The sequence below is a fragment of the Podarcis liolepis genome (assembly GCF_965112155.1).
Source record: "Podarcis liolepis genome assembly, chromosome: 7".
Taxonomy (NCBI): Eukaryota; Metazoa; Chordata; class Lepidosauria; order Squamata; family Lacertidae; genus Podarcis; species Podarcis liolepis.
In genome coordinates, this window is record NC_139561.1 from 91,024,059 (window position 1) to 91,040,685 (window position 16,627).

A 16,627-nucleotide genomic window follows, 5' to 3' on the forward strand; every position below is an offset into this window, starting at 1 on the left:
AAAACAGCCCTGAAAACCATTTTGACTCACAAAATGAGCAAATGATTTCTCTTGCAAGGTCAAAGGAAAATGGACAAGCCTCCCCATTGTCCTTTCCTTCACAAATCCTGTCTTAAGGGTATGTCTGTGTATGATTAGGGTGAGCCTGTGACCTGGCTCAGGAACTAAGTATTTATCATTACAAAAGACTGGCCAGGCTCCCCAGGGTATCCAATCAAGTGAGCATTAACAGGTAACCTGCCAGACAGGAGGTAAAACAGCGCACTCAGATTTCTGTTGTAGACCGCCCTTTCTGTGATGTAGGTATGATGTATCTGGAGGTAGTCTTGGACTCCAGGGCGGGCACACCTTGGTTCTGGGTCCTCCTTTTTCCTGAGTGTGAAGGGGGCACCCTGTTGCAACAGTTCAATAAAGATCAGGCTTACAAGCTGCTTTGCTTCTCAATATTCTCTGCTTGGCCTCTGTTATTTTCTCCGACCGATGGAGAACCTGCAAAGGACTCTATAAGGGTTCTCGTGTCCCCCATAAGGGAAGAAAGGCAGATTTTCGTTTATTACATTGGAAAGGTCTGAAGGTGCCAGTCTCCAGCAGACCTGCTGACTTTCCAGAATTCTGCACTGCAGGAGAGGAGAATTGGGCAGATAAAGGGCTGATTTAAATAGGAACGTACCTTATGGTGCTCCTTATGCCAGGGCTGAAGCAACAGTGGCACCTACAGGCAGCCCAGGACATTGCTAACCCTATCGTAACATTGCCCTCTCTCCCTCCATCCATCCTGAAGCCAGAGGGGGGTTATACTCTGGCCCCCACCCACCATCTAGAGAACTAAGGGGTGCTGGTCAGGTGTGAAATATGCGCATAAAAACATGGTGCTCCTCCAGATCAGACTGCACTGCTCTGAGTATGTAACTTCAAGCATTGGCAACTGAGCTTGCTACTTTTCCTCTGCCCTCCCCATTCCTCTTTCCTCTTGCGCCTTTTCGATCGAGAGCCTGCAGGCAAGGCTTGCCTGACCTTTCAATCTCCTATGACACCTGAGAAGCTTTACAAGTAAGGAATCATGTTATGAAACCACCTGGGTCAGAGGGTTGGTACATCTAACCATGTTGTCCACTCTGGCTGGCAGCCACTCTCAGTCTTTCCCATCACATTCTCCCAATGAACCTTTTATTTTTAATTTGGAGATGCTTTTGTATTAAATGTAGGCAATCTCTCCCCCCGCCAATTAGCTAAGGCCTCTTTCCTATTGTTGCCAACTGCCACACAGACACCATGCTCTCGTGTACCTACAGTGGTGTGAAAGGTGTTAGGCTTGGCTCCCGGGGTCTTCTCTTGGCCCCAATCCGGTGGCTCCTGGGGAAAGGAGAGACAGGTAAATCTTTTTAATCTTTTTTTGGCAATTTTATTTATTTATTAACGTTCTTATGTAGATTCCTATGCTGTAAGTCACGAAATTAAAAGACGCCTGCTTCTTGGGAGAAAAGCAATGACAAACCTAGACAGCATCTTAAAAAGCAGAGAAACCACCTTGCTGACAAAGGTCCGTATAGTTAAAACTATGGTTTTCCCAGTAGTGATGTATGGAAGTGAGAGCTGGACCATAAAGAAGGCTGATCGCCGAAGAATGGATGCTTTTGAATTATGGTGCTGGAGGAGACTCTTGAGAGTCCCATGGACTGCAAGAAGATCAGACCTCTCCATTCTGAAGGAAATCAGCCCTGAGTGCTCACTGGAAGGACAGATCCTGAAGCTGAGGCTCCAAGACTTTGGCCACCTCATGAGAAGAGAAGACTCCCTGGAAAAGACCCTGATGTTGGGAAAGATGGAGGGCACAAGGAGAAGGGGACGACAGAGGACGAGATGGTGGGACAGTGTTCTCGAAGCTACCAGCATGAGTTTGACCAAACTGTGGGAGGCAGTGGAAGACAGGAGTGCCTGGCGTGCTCTGGTCCAGGGGGTCACAAAGAGTCGGACACGACTAAACAACAACAAATGATGTGAGTCAAGGGCCCCGCCTGCTAGGCTGCTCCCTAAAATATCACTGGTTTGCTCATTTCTATATTAATTACTTTGGTGAAATACATATTTTGTTATGTACAAATGGCTTTAGATTCCTATTAGGTCCATAAATTACCATATAGCATATATTCAACCCAAAAAAACAGTGGCCATTTGTTGTTGACAAAGGACAGCTGGACATATAAAGGGCCCCATATAAAGGGTGCCACTACCGAGAAGGCCCTCTGCCTGGTGCCCTGTAGCTTTGCTTCTCACAATGAGGGAACCGCCAGAAGGCCCTCGGCGCTGGACCTCAGCGTCCGGGCAGAATGATGGGGGTGGAGACGCTCCTTCAGGTATACTGGACCGAGGCCGTTTAGGGCTTCATCAAACCTAAATCTGGCCCTGGGCAGGAAGGTAGCCTTGGCAACACCTGTTCTCAGAGATCTGCTCTGTTTCCCAATGGCCACAGTCAAGGTGCTGCTATTAATATATAAAGCCCTGGACAGTTTGGGACCAGTTCACCTGTGAGATCACCTCATCCCAAGTACCTCCCTCTCAACCGCTTTGATCTATGGAAGTGGCCCTGTTCCAGCTGCCACATAAGACCCCATTCCACATTTCTAAAGAAGTCAATATTTTAGTGTGGCAGCACCTGCACTCTAGCACCAGGCAAGCAGACGTTGATGCATGTTTTCATTGTTTATTTTATCTTCCGAATGTTTTAAAGAGTTTTCATGGTTAGTTCTGCTGTTCTGGCGGTTCCCTCCCTGCGAGAAGCCAAGTTACAGGGAACCAGGCAGAGGGCCTTCTCGGTGGTGGCGCCCGCCCTGTGGAACGCCCTCCCACCAGATGTCAAAGAGAAGAACAACTACCAGACTTTTAGAAGACATCTGAAGGCAGCCCTGCTGAGGGAAGCTTTTAATGTTTAATAGGTTACACTATTTTAATATTCCGTTGGAAGCTGCCCACAGTGGCTGGAGAGACCCAGCCAGATGGGCGGGGTATAAATAAATTATTATTATTATTATTATTAGTAGTAGTAGTAGTAGTAGTAGTAGTAGTAGTAAACTGTTTTTTCTTTTCTTTTTTGCAATCAAGTGGTATCTTCATCTTATGAAATAAGTAAATACATACACGATGCCCACATCCATCCCTTTACCATTTACCTGCCGCCTTTCAAACGTTTCCGCCGAGGCCTGGAAAAAGAGGAAAACATATATTTACACTCTAGGTAACAAGCGGAAGGGGATGGATTGGTTGAAGCTGATCTGGTCTGTGTGTGTGCCTCCCGTAGAAAAAGCACCCAGTCCGGCATCCTGTTTTCGAAGTGGCCAAATATCCCTAAGAACCTAGGAATGCAGATAGACTGCCGCTGGAGCTGGAGGTTCCACAAGGGACCTAAAAAGAGCCAGAATGCAGGATCAGGCCCATGGCCCAACTAGTCCAGCGTCCTCCATGAATTTGTCTCTTCCTCTTCTAAAGCCATCCAAGCGGGTGGCCATCCCTGCTTCCTGTGGCAGTGAGTTCCACGGTCTAACTCTCTGCTGTGTGAAAGGAGCCCTTTCCTATATCTGTCCTGAATTTCCAGCTTCATTATATGTCCATGAGTTCTAGTCTTATGAGAGAGGGAGACGAGAAATTGCCACTTTCTCCATGCCACACATGCAAAACATGCTCTAAGTGTGATTTGACGAATGATCTTATGAATATCTACACGAGTTTGGAAGGCAGAATAGCCTGGTGTGGGTACAAAACCCAATCCTTTCTCAATAATAATAATAATAATAATAATTTTATTTATATCCCGCCCTCCCCAGCCGAAGCCGGGCTCAGAGCAGCTAACAACAGTAAAATAATACAACATTCTAAAATCAGTTCATTATAAAATCAGTTCAAATCGAATTAATGGCAACAATTGGGCTAGAGTTCTGTTTGGATTACCAAAGGAGGGGGTCAGACTGTGCTTTGGCCAAAGGCCTGGTGGAACAGCTCCGTCTTGCAGGCCCTGCGGAAAGATGTCAAGTCCTGCACGGCCCTAGTCTCTTGTGACAGAGCGTTCTACCAGATCGGGGCCAGTACTGAAAAGGCCCTGACTCTGGTTGAGGCCAGCCTAACCTCCCTGTGGCCCGGGACCTCCAAGATGTTTTTGTTTGAAGACCGTAAGGGCCTCCGTGGGACATACCAGGAGAGGCAGTCCTGTAGGTACGAGGGTCCTAGGCCGTATAGGGCCGTATAGATTAATTCTGCTCTAGTTAAATTATGAGAAGACAAATTAACAACGAGCGATTCTGTTGAAATCCTTTTCTCCTGTGAGGACATGTCATCTGGCCCTTGCGAAAACCCGGACAGCGCCTACTGGATCTAAGCTGCAACTCCCTATCTCTCTCCATGTCACTGTGACTGGAATCACAGTCACTAGGGAAATCGCGTGGCGTATTACCACCAGCACATCTTCTGGTCTGTTTTTATCATTGTCACTGAACCACCAATATACGTTGTTGTGAGCATAATCATTTTTGTCCCTGTTGAATTTCTGTGCTTTCAATTACCTGACCTCCTCCGTGAAGGTCTTTAGATCCTTCTCTACATTCTGCATCAATTTGTCCACTTCCTGAGTTTTTAGCTGAGCTTTCAGATTATCCGTTACCATACTTATTTATAAACTTCGACCATATCGCTCCTTCCTCTTCTTTTCCCCTGAACTAAAGAGTCCCAAATGCACATTTTCTAAAATTCAGGGAATGGGTGGATATGGGAGAGAGCGAGAAGAAACACTCTGCACGTGCTCAGGGGCACTTTTACAAGTGCACCGTACATTATAGGGATGAGCTGTGGTTTGGAAAATAGGTTCTGGGGTGCAGCGAGAATGAGCTGTGGTGTGAAAGTGAACACTTTATGCCACCCCCCGACATCCAACTGCAGATCCTCCCCGCCAAACCTCCCAGCTGGCTGCTGCTTGGCCTTCGTCTCACCTGCAAGAGCAGCGCGTGTGCTCCACGAACTTCATTTCTTCCTGCTGAGTCGTGCCCAGGATGGGGCTCACTCGGACCACCTGCCAAGGGGGAAGGGGAACACGTCACCTTCCACCACCTGCACCCACTCCAGCTCCCGTCCTCCCTGGGCACCTGCCCCACTAGATGGCAGAGACCATAGCTGTCAACTTACAGATTTGAAAATAAGGGACCAGCAGCCTCGAAAATAAGGGATCAGCAGCCAAAATAAGGGATTTTCCGAATACAGGTATGTTCAACTTCTGAGCCCCTCTGAGCCAAAGGCAGAAAGCCCAGCCAGCAGCCAAACGAAGCCTCAAGCGGTGGTTCCCACAGCGCAGCAACCCGGCAAAGGGGATGCAGCAAGGGAAACCACCGTCACCTCTCCGCTGGGAAGCGCTGAGCAAAGGCCACGCGGCCGATTTGATTGGCACGAGGCATGCAAGCTCCACCCCCAGGTCGTTCTTAGACTCCTTATTGGGTGAGCAACGCAGCCAAGCAACACAGTTGGAGCCTCCCTCCTCCCTGGCCGGCAGGGAGGGAGGAAGAGGAGCTGCTTCCTTTGAAACCCGGGGAATTTAAGGGACATCATCAATAAGGGACAGCAGCGGGACACGGCGCTGGGATAAGGGACTTTCGCGCCAAATAAGGGACGGTTGACAGCTATGGCGGAGACAGTGTGCTGGAGCAGACTGAACTTTGGTCCTCATCCAGCCAGACATACCCTCACATGCCTGCTAGGCGTCTCGCCAAATCCTGGGTCAGATCCAATGTTAGTCATACAGATTCGACCCATTGGCATCCATCGTGGAATCACAGAATTGGAAGGGGCAACCAAGGGTCATCTAGTCCAACCCCCTGCAATGCTGGAATCTCTACTAAAGCATTCATGACTGATAGCCATCCGGCCACTGCTTAAAAACCTCCAGTCAAGGAGAATCCATCACCTTCCGAGGTGTTGAACAGCTCTTTACCGTCTTGCCTAAGGTTTAGTCGGAATCTCCCGTCTTGTATCTCGAAGCTCAGGGTTCGAGTCCTGCCTTCTGGAGCAGGAGAAAACAAGCTAGTTCCATGTGATGAAAATGACGTACAGGTGGTATATTACACCGATGAAACTGGCTAAAATGTATAAAACAATTAATAATTTTGGAAATGTAAAGAAAAGGAAGGAACTTTTTATCAGATGTGTTGGGAATGTAAAAAAGTGAAAAACTTCTGGGAAATGATATATAATGAGATGAAAAAGATGTTGAAATATAAATTTATTAAGAAATCAGAAGCATTTTTACTTGACATTGTAGGAGATGAAATTAATAGACAGGATTGTAAGTTGTTTTTATATGCAGTGACGGCAGCAAGAATATTATTGGCACAAAAATGGAAGCAAGAAGAATTACCGACGATAGAAGAAGGGCAGATGAAATTGACGGACTATGCAGAATTGGACAAATGAACTGGAAGGATTCGAAACCTACAGGATCAGAGATTCTTAGAAGACCGGGGTAAATATATCAATTGTTTGAAAAGTAATAGTAATGAACAGATTACGCTAGTAGGATCGCAAGAAGTTTTTGTAAGGAGAACTATATGAAATATTGCAAGAAAGACTATGAAAGAATTATTAGATGATGGCAATTAAGAATAACAGAAATGCAGAATAAGTGAAAAAAGGCGGAAAATCATCAGAGGTGTTGACGGAGGTCTAAAACAATGTATAAGATAAGAAGATATGTGATTGTTGGAAATGATATGTTTTTAAAACACACACACACACACACACACACACACACAAACTAGTTCCCTCTTCCATATGCAAAGGTGGCTATCATATCACCTTTCAGTTTCCTCTTTTCCAGGCTCACCTACCTCAACCGTTCCTTGTAAGACTTGGGAGCTTCATCTGCCATGAGTTTTTTAGTTGTGATCCCTACATTGACTGGGGGTTCGGCCACATGACCCCTAGGGGACCCTTCCAACCCTCCAGTACTATGAGCATTAAATGTGCCTCTGGTTTTACATGTAATGAAGGAACTATGAAGAGTGACTAGTGGGGTGCCACAGGGTTCTGTCTTGGGCCCGGTCTTATTCAACATCTTTATCAACGACTTGGATGATGGACTCAAGGGCATCCTGATCAAATTTGCAGATGACACCAAACTGGGAGGGGTGGCTAACACCCCAGAGGACAGGATCACACTTCAAAACGACCTTGACAGATTAGAGAACTGGGCCAAAACAAACAAGATGAATTTTAACAGGGAGAAATGTAAAGTATTGCACTTGGGCAAAAAAAATGAGAGGCACCAATACAAGATGGGTGACACCTGGCTTGAGAGCAGTACATGTGAAAAGGATCTAGGAGTCTTGGTTGACCACAAACTTGACATGAGCCAACAGTGTGACACGGCAGCTAAAAAAGCCAATGCAATTCTGGGCTGCATCAATAGGAGTATAGCATCTAGATCAAGGGAAGTAATAGTGCCACTGTATTCTGCTCTGGTCAGACCTCACCTGGAGTACTGTGTCCAGTTCTGGGCACCACAATTCAAGAAGGACACTGACAAACTGGAACGTGTCCAGAGGAGGGCAACCAAAATGGTCAAAGGCCTGGAAACGATGCCTTATGAGGAACGGCTAAGGGAGCTGGGCATGTTTAGCCTGGAGAAGAGGAGGTTAAGGGGTGATATGATAGCCATGTTCAAATATATAAAAGGATGTCACATAGAGGAGGGAGAAAGGTTGTTTTCTGCTGCTCCAGAGAAGCGGACACGGAGCAATGGATCCAAACTACAAGAAAGAAGATTCCCCCAAACATTAGGAAGAACTTCCTGACAGTAAGAGCTGTTTGACAGTGGAATTTGCTGCCCAGGAGTGTGGTGGAGTCTCCTACTTTGGAGGTCTTTAAGCAGAGGCTTGACAACCATATGTCAGGAGAGCTCTGATGGTGTTTCCTGCTTGGCAGGGGGTTGGACTCGATGGCCCTGGTGGTCTCTTCCAACTCTAGGATTCTATGATTCTATTCTATGAGTCTGGGACCCTGAGCAGACCCCAGTTTCTGCAATAAGTGGAGTGAGGTTGAGGGAACACCACCAGAGCTTTGCAAGGTGATGAGGTTAAGGAAGGGCTAAAGTTGCGATTCCTGCTTTGCAGTGGGTTGAGCTGGATGACCTTTGGGGGCCCCTTTGAACTCTACAATTCCGTGATGCCTCTGTGGTTCTAGGACCCAGGGCAGCAGCCCTTTCCCCACCGGCGCACCTGCAAGTCGATGGTCCGGGTCTCCACGGCGATGCACTCCAGGCTCTCGTCTCCACAGCAACCGGCACATCTCCAGAGGGGGACGCAGGGGGGCTTGAAGATGTGCTCGGCCTCGTGGGGGAATTCACTCAGGATGTCCACCAGGGTCTCCCGGGCTCGGCAGTAGCTGCGGCTCCAGACCTCCTCAAAGGGCACCACTGCAGAACATATAGTCACTATCTATATGAAGCTTCTGGGAGAGATCATCAGGGGGTTTGGGCTGGGTGTCCGTCAATATGAGGATGATACCCAGCTCTACCTCTCTCTTAAATCAGAACCAGTGAAGGCGGTGAAGATCCTGTGTGAGTGTCTGGAGGCAGCTGGAGGATGGATGGCAGCTAACAGATTGTGGTTGAATCCTGACAAGACAGAAGGACTGTTTTGGGGGGACAGGAGGCGGGCGGGTGTGGAGGACTCCCTGGTCCTGAATGGGGCAACTGTGCCCCTGAAGGACCAGGTACGCAGCCTGGGAGTCATTTTGGACTCACAGCTGTCCATGGAGGCGCAGGTCAATTGTGTCCAGGGTAGCTGTTTATCAGCTCCATCTGGTACGCAGGATGAGACCCTACCTGCCCGCAGATTGTCTTGCCAGAGTGGTGCATGCTCTGGTTATCTCCCGCTTGGACTACTGCAATGCGCTCTACGTGGGGCTCCCTTTGAAGGTGACCCGGAAACTGCAACTAATCCAGAATGCGGCAGCTAGACTGGTGACTGGGAGAGGTGTGGTTAGTTCTGAGGAGTGCTGAGAGTGAGAAGTTGTGTTGTAAATACTAACTTTTGCATTGGCTCCCAGTATGTTTCTGAGCACAGTTAAAAGTGTTGGGGCTGACCTTTAAAGCCTAAACAGCCTCGGCCCAGTATACCTGAAGGAGCATCTCCACCGCCATAGATCAGCCCGGACACTGAGGTCCAGCTCTGAGGGCCTTCTGGCGGTTCCCTCGCTACGAGAAGTGAGACACGCTGCCCAGGCTTGAGCCCCGGGGACAGTGCTGGATTTATGTACCTGCACCGCATTTTTTGCTCCATAAGACTCACTTTTCCCCTCCTAAAAAGTAAGGGGAAATTTGTGTGCGTCTTATGGAGCGAATGCAGGCTGCGCAGCTATCCCAGAAGCCAGAACAGCAAGAGGGATTGCTGCTTTCGCTGCGCAGTGATCCCTCTTGCTGTTCTGGCTTGTGAGATTCAGAATATTATTTTTCTTGTTTTCCTCCTTCAAAAACTAGGTGCGTCTTGTGGTCTGGTGCTTCTTATAGAGCGAAAAATACGGTATATAAGCTAAACAAGCTCTAGCTTAGGGCCCCACTCTCTTGGGGGCCCCAAAGAAATTTAAAGGAAAACACCTGGATGTACATTTCCAAAATATAAGATACAAAACAAATAAAATAAAACCTACATACAGCAACAGTGTTTTGTGTTGTGTAGGCTCCTGTGATGTAAGCAATGGGTCCCGTCTGCTAGTCTGCTCCCTCAAATATCACTGGTTTGCTCCTTTCTATACATAGGGTGCTGACATTCTGCATGTGCAAATGGCCTGAGATACCTATTAAAAGTAAAGGTAAAGGGACCCCTGACCATTAGGTCCAGTCGTGGCCAACTCTGGGGTTGCAGCGCTTTACTGGCCGAGGGAGCTGGCGTACAGCTTCTGGGTCATGTAGCCAGCATGACTAAGCCGCTTCTGGCGAACCAGAGCAGCGCACGGAAACGCCGTTTACCTTCCCGCTGGAGTGGTACCTATTTATCTACTTGCACTGGCGTGCTTTCGAACTGCTAGGTTGGCAGGAGCAGGGACCGAGCAACGGGAGCTCACCCCGTCACAGGGATTCGAACCGCCAACCTTCTGATCGGCAAGCCAAGACTAAGTGGTTTAACCCACAGTGCCACCCGCGTCCCCCTTTACTTTTACCTTTTTATAAAATCTAAATGGAACTCCATCCAGTAATCTGGCCGAAGCATTTTGGACCGACTGACATTTCCATTTTGGACCGCCTGAAAACTCCATGTGGATCACATTGCAGTGAACTAGCCTGAAAGTTACCAGTGCCTGGAGTGCAGTGGCCAAGTCATCTCTGTCCGAACAAAACGCTCTTTGCCCCTGGGAGCAAACTTTGCAGTTCGGAAGGTTGTGGCTTTTCCACGTGGGGAAGGCAGTGGGTTTTTCAGAAAGGGGAAGGTGGGAACAAGAAACTCACCTCCTGCTGGCTGCTCGGAAGTCAACACCGGCTGTAAGTGAATGGAGGACCAGTTAGAAAGGAGCACCCTTGGGTGGGGTCTGCGATAGTACACTGAGGTCCTGCTCCGAGGGCCTTCTGGCTGTTCCCTCCCTGCGAGAAGTGAAGCTACAGAGAACCAGGCAGAGGGCCTTCTTGGTAGTGGCACCCGCCCTTCCCTCCCTTCAGATGTCAAGGAAATAAACAACTACAGTGGCACCTGGGTTCCCAAACGCCTTGATACTCAAACGACTTGGAACCCAAACACTGCAAACCTGGAAGTAAGTGTTCTGGTTTGCGGACTTTTTTCGGAAGCCAAATGTGCTCCGTTTTGAGTGTTATGCTTCTGATTTGAGTGTTACGCTGAGGTCTGTCTGTTTTGTGACTGTGTGAAACCCAATTCAGCTACAAATTGATTGATCGTGTGACTGCAGTACATTGTTTATTGTTTTCATTTTATGGATCAATGGTCTCGTTAGATAGTAAAATTCATGTTAAATTGCTGTTTTAGGGGTTGTTTTTAAAAGTCTGGAACAGATTAATCCGTTTTGCATTACTTTCTATAGGAAAGCACACCTTGGTTTTGGAACACTTTGGTTTTGGAACAGACTTTAGGAATGGATTAAGTTTGAGAACCAAGGTACCACTGTGCATGACTTTTAGAAGACACCTCAAGGCAGCCCTGTGTAGGGAAGTTTTAAATGTTTGATGCTTTCTTGTCGGTAGACCTTAATTCTAAAGCAGTTCTTTTAAAACTATCTAGAAGCTGCCGTACCAGGGATAGCCACTAGATGGCGGTCCACCGCTACAAGACAATTAAAAGTTAGCTTCAGCTCTAGTGAATCAATCGGCTATTTTTCGGGGCCAAAAATTATTGTCTATAATCATTTTATGCATTTTATTATTCCATAAAATTAATACACCGTTTAATTGTATAAAAAAAGAGATCGACAGCAGTTTACAAAAAAACCCATTGAAATTAGCAATAAGAAGAACTGATGACAATAATTCTTTCAAAAAGTTGAACAGGCTAAAAACAGATTAAAACTCGCACCAGCTTTCTAAATATCTGGGCAAAACGGCGTTAATTCATTTATTTACAGGCTACAGCTCGTCTCGCCATGCTTTTGAACGTGCGCGTGTCCACGTGCAGAGAGAGTCTTGCCCTGGAATTTCTTAAATAAATTAACAGCTTTGCCTAGTGGTTAGAATCCCCCACTCGACCGTGTCGCTGCCTCTCAGCCTAACCTACCCCGCGGGGTTGTTGTGGGGATTAAATGAGGACGGGAGGGATGGCAGGCGCAGCTCCTCGGAGAAACAGGTGGGACAGAAATATGGTAAATAAATGACAATAAATAAATATATTTTTTAAGGCAAAGACCTTCTCCTTTTCTCAGGCTTCCGAATCAATTCGAGCTGTTTTGCCTCCGCTGGGTTTGCTGGTTTCTCTGCCGCCTCTAGGGACAGTGGCGTAGCGTGGGGGGTGCAGGGGGGGCCGGCCGCACCGGGAGCAACATCTGGGGGTTAGGGTTAGGGGGCGCAAATCCACGGGTTAGGGGGCGCAAATCCACGGGTTAGGGGGCGCAAATTACTTGCCTTGCCCCGGGTGCTGACAACCCACGCTACGCCACTGTCTAGCGATATTACTGGGGCGCGGCGGTGTGCTATATTTCCCCCTACTTTTAATTTGGCTTATTTGGCTGTCGCTTAGACGATGGAGCGCATCTCGTTTCGGCCGATCCAGAGGACAGGACCCAAACCAAACCAGAAAGGGCGAATTCAAGCTCAACACGAGAAATACCCTCTGGACTGGACAGGCGCAGAGCTGCCCTTCGCTGGAGGCTCATAAGTAGAAGCGATAAAATTAATAATGTCTAATAAATACAAAAAACGTTCGCTAATGAACGCCCGCCGGGTTGATTCATCCCCATACGGAGAAGAAATCTGTACCCCTGCTGCCAAAAAATCCCCCGCTTTGCAAGGACCACGGCGCGCTCCGCCTGGGACAGAAATAGTTTCTTGCCTCCTTCCAAACTCTCTGCACCCCCCGATGCATTTTTTAAAAATACGCAAGGCCGGATAGTTCAGGGGAATTTAACACCCGTCTCCCGCTGGCTCTGCCCACGGCAGAGGTCTTGGACACATGGCAAGACCTTCGTGCTGGGTAGAAGAACGGTCTTTTTCTTCCCTTTTCCACTTTTTGAAGAGGGCATGCAAGAGCCCCGAGCCCTGGAAGAGACCCCCGCGCCTTTCCCTCCTCCTCCAGACCCCACCCGGTGCCACCCGGAGGCTCTTTTTACCTGAGCGCACAAGAGGGCGATTGCCAGCAGGTACCCAGAGACTGGCATCCTCTTCCTCCTGGATCTGCTCGAGGAGCGGCCGATGGGTGCTGGGGCAGCGAGGTCCAGGCTCGCCCAGCTCCGGAGTCAGCAGAGGAGGGCATCAGCCAAGCCGGAGAGTGGCAAGCGGGTGGCACGGACCGGGCGCTCCATGGATGGCAGCGGAGAGGGAGACCCTTCTTCTGACCCGCTTCTCCTGGAAGTTGGAAGCAAATAAGAGGATGGATGAAACGAGGGAGGGAGAGGCTGGGGGGGCCGGGGGGGCGGCAGGAAGGGGCAGAGGGAAGCGGGATCAGGGCATGTCCTGAGAGAAGGAAATAAAGTTGGAGCTCCACCCCAGCTGGAAAAAGGAGGGGCTTTCAAAGGCAGGCTGCCCCCCCCCCGCCACGAAGCTCCAGCTGGAGCCTCTCCAGGGCTCTGTCTGTGCTCAGGGCAGCGGGGGTGAGGCGGGGGGGGGTGGCAACTTGGCAGAGGCTAGGGAAGGATCCCTGCGCCCTGGCACGGGAAGCGGCGCCTGCGTGCGTCTTGGCGTACGGGCACGGGGCGCTCCTGTGGCCACGCAGGTGGAAGAGTCTTGTGGCATCTGAAAGGAGGGCGGTGCCAGTGTTGTGCGGTGGTCAGAGTGGGGGTTCGCAAAGTGGGCCGTGGCGCCCCCTGGGGGCGGGGGCGGGATTAACCGAGGGGCGCTGGAAGTGGTGATTTAAGAACCCTGCTTTGTTGTTGTTTAGTCGTTTAGTCGTGTCCGACTCTTTGTGACCCCCTGGACCAGAGCACGCCAGGCACTCCTGTCTTCCACTGCCTCCCGCAGTTTGGTCAAACTCATGCTGGTAGCTTCGAGAACACTGTCCCACCATCTCGTCCTCTGTCATCCCCTTCTCCCTGTGCCCTCAATCTTTCCCAACATCAGGGGCTTTTCCAGGGAGTCTTCTCTTCTCATGAGGTGGCCAAAGTCTTGGAGCCTCAGCTTCAGGATCTGTCCTTCCAGTGAGCACTCAGGGCTGATTTCCTTCAGAATGGAGAGGTTTGATCTTCTTGCAGTCCATGGGACTCTCAAGAGTCTCCTCCAGCACCAGAATTCAAAAGCATCCATTCTTCGGCAATCAGCCTTCTTTATGGTCCAGCTCTCACTTCCATGCATCACTACTGGGAAAACCAGAGCTTTAACTATACGGACCTTTGTCGGCAAGGTGATGTCTCTACTTTTTAAGATGCTGTCTAGGTTTGTCATTGCTTTTCTGCCCAGAAGCAGGCGTCTTTTAATTTCTTGGCTGCTGTCCCCATCTGCAGTGATCATGGAGCCCAAGAAAGTAAAATCTCTCACTGCCTCCATTTCTTCCCCTTGTATTTGCCAGGAGGTGATGGGAAGAACCCTGCTAAAGCGGCTTTATTAAGCCAGACGTGTGGAAACTGGTTATCACTTCATCAAGGCCTTGAGTAGTAATGCGGAATGTTAAGACTCTTGCTAAATGACTGTCAGATTTTGAAAGACGGGGGCCGCTCGACTGAGTTCATCTGTGCTGTTGTATTAGTTAAACTACATCGTTTAGATTGGAATCCGAATAAAGATGCAATTAATCTTCCCTACTTTGAATTTTATTGGGCTATTATCTTCCTCAGTGGGTCGTGAAAACTGCTATTTTGAATAATGCTTTTTATAGTGTGGGTGGGGCTCTGGGACATGAGTTTATGGAAGCGATGGGGTGTCTGAGTTTGGGAGCCATTGCTATAATAATAATAATAATAATAATAATAATAATAATAATAATAATAATTTATTATTTATACCCTGCCCATCTGGCTGGGTTTCCCCAGCCACTCTGGGCAGCTCAGTGGCGTAGCGTGGGTTGTCAGCACCCGGGGCAAGGCAAGTAATTTGCGCCCCCTAACCCGTGGATTTGCGCCCCCTAACCCTAACCCCCAGATGTTGCGCCTGGTGCGGCCGGCCCCCCCTGCACCCCCCACGCTACGCCACTGGGGCAGCTTCCAACAAAATATTAAAATACAGTAATGCATCAAACATTAAAAGCTTCCCTAAACAGGGCTGCCTTCAGATGTCTTCTAAAAGTCTGGTAGTTGTTCTTCTCTTTGACATCTGGTGGGAGGGCGTTCCACAGGGCGGGCGCCACCACCAAGAAGGCCCTCTGCCTGGTTCCCTGTAACTTGGCTCTCGCAGCGAGGGAACCGCCAGAAGGCCCTCGGAGCTGGACCTCAGTGTCTGGGCTGGATGATGGGGGTGGAGATGCTCCTTCAGGTATACTGGGCCTTTGAGGCCGTTTAGGGCTTTCAAGGTCAGCACCAACACTTTGAACACTGCTTTAGCATGTAGGACTGAGACCTGGGAGGGACCAGGGTTCAAATCCTCCCACTTGGCCATGGGGTTCACCAGGTGTGGCCTTCAGGGCCAGTCACTGCCTGGCATCTTAGCCTACCTCGAAGGGCTGTTGTGAAGATTAAATGAGGAGCAGGAGGAGAACCTTGGCACCACCTGGAGCTCCTTGGAGAAACGGGGGAGATATAAATACAACAAATAAACAATAAGAAGAACACACTGAGTGGGAAAGAATACACTTATCTGATCCCTAGAATGTCATCCTGAATTGCATGGGCATCTAAGTCCATATTGAGGCCTGCGCAGTGGCGTAGTGTGGGTTGTCAGCATCCGGGGCAAGGCAAGTAATTTGCGCCCCCTAACCCTAACCCCCAGATGTTGCGCCCAGTGCGGCCGGCCCCCCCTGCACCCCCCCCCCACTGCGCCACTGGGCCTGCGGAGAAGTAACCCATGTTCAACCCATTGTTTCAAATGGTTTTTAGCATGGGTTTTTAATGGTTGTAGCTGCCCTGGGACCTTGGAGTGGCTGGTAGGTGATAAATGATTGTAATTAATGATACAATGCATACCTTTATTAGGCCGGCCAAAATACCACAAAATGAAATATCGCAAAATTAGCTTCTGAGTCCTCCAGAAATCTTCATCAGGCTTGATGGGGAAAGGGAGGAGGGGGAGGGGAAGGGTTTTGGTTTTTCGGCTGTTGAAAACATGAAGATTCAGGCCAACATTTTCCCCTCCCTGCCTGCTTCCCATCCCATCTCACTGTTCCGTTTTCTTGCTGGCCTAGTTGAAGGACTGTGAAGAAACCAAAAGCTTCCAGCCTATTTTGCAATATTTGGTTTGGCCTGTTATGAGCTCTGGAATTTTTTCTTACAGACCAACATGTGTCTGTGTGTGTATGTGTGTGTGTGTCACTTAGACAGAGAGATATTTGGTGCAGGCATCTGAAAGATCACCACATCTGTTGAGGAAAGGGGTCTCTGCACATGCTCCGGGGCACTCTCTTCCACCGCCACCCAGAACAGCAGCCCCCACCAGACAAGACAGCATTCTGCAGCAATGAGGGAGGGAGCATAATTCCCAGGCCCTCTTAGATTTCTTGCCTTTTTTATCATTTAATGGCTTTCATTTGCTAGGAAAGCGCTCTCTGCACATGCTCCACTTCGTGGTTTTCCAATGATGATGATGATGATGATGATGATGATAATAATAATAATAATAATAATAATAATAATAATAATAATAATAATTTATTTGTATCCCACCCTCCCCAGCTGAAGCCGGGCTCAGAGTGGCTAACAACAATAAAAGTAACACAGCATTCTAAAATCAATTCATTTTAAAATCAATTCAAAATCAAATTAATGACAACCATTGGGCTAGAGTTCTGTGAGGATTATCAAAGGAGTGCAAAGGAGTGCAATGCAAAAGCCCCAAGGGGAGAAGAGAAGACTGGGTGGTGATACG

General features: G+C 48.7%; 1 protein-coding gene across 4 annotated transcripts in view; it reads right to left on the minus strand.

Moving 5' to 3' along the window:
• Positions 1–16,627, minus strand: part of LOC310712919 (snake venom vascular endothelial growth factor toxin HF-like) — a 116,456-nt gene that overhangs the window by 68,961 nt on the left and 30,868 nt on the right. For 2 of the 4 annotated variants that reach the window (XR_014529014.1, XM_083516374.1), the window contains exons 1-6: positions 12,793–13,542; positions 10,475–10,505; positions 8,247–8,443; positions 4,974–5,053; positions 3,168–3,197; positions 1,291–1,353 (exon numbers count right to left, since the gene is read on the minus strand). Coding sequence is in view for 3 of the 4 variants with exons in the window: in XM_083516374.1 (XP_083372500.1) it covers positions 1,291–1,353; positions 3,168–3,197; positions 4,974–5,053; positions 8,247–8,443; positions 10,475–10,505; positions 12,793–12,840 (449 nt within the window). In the remaining variant the exon portion in view is untranslated. Of the gene's footprint in view, positions 1–1,290; positions 1,354–3,167; positions 3,198–4,973; positions 5,054–8,246; positions 8,444–10,474; positions 10,506–12,792; positions 13,554–16,627 lie in introns of those variants that run through there. The other 2 variants (XM_083516375.1, XM_083516373.1) reach the window with 2 other exon arrangements.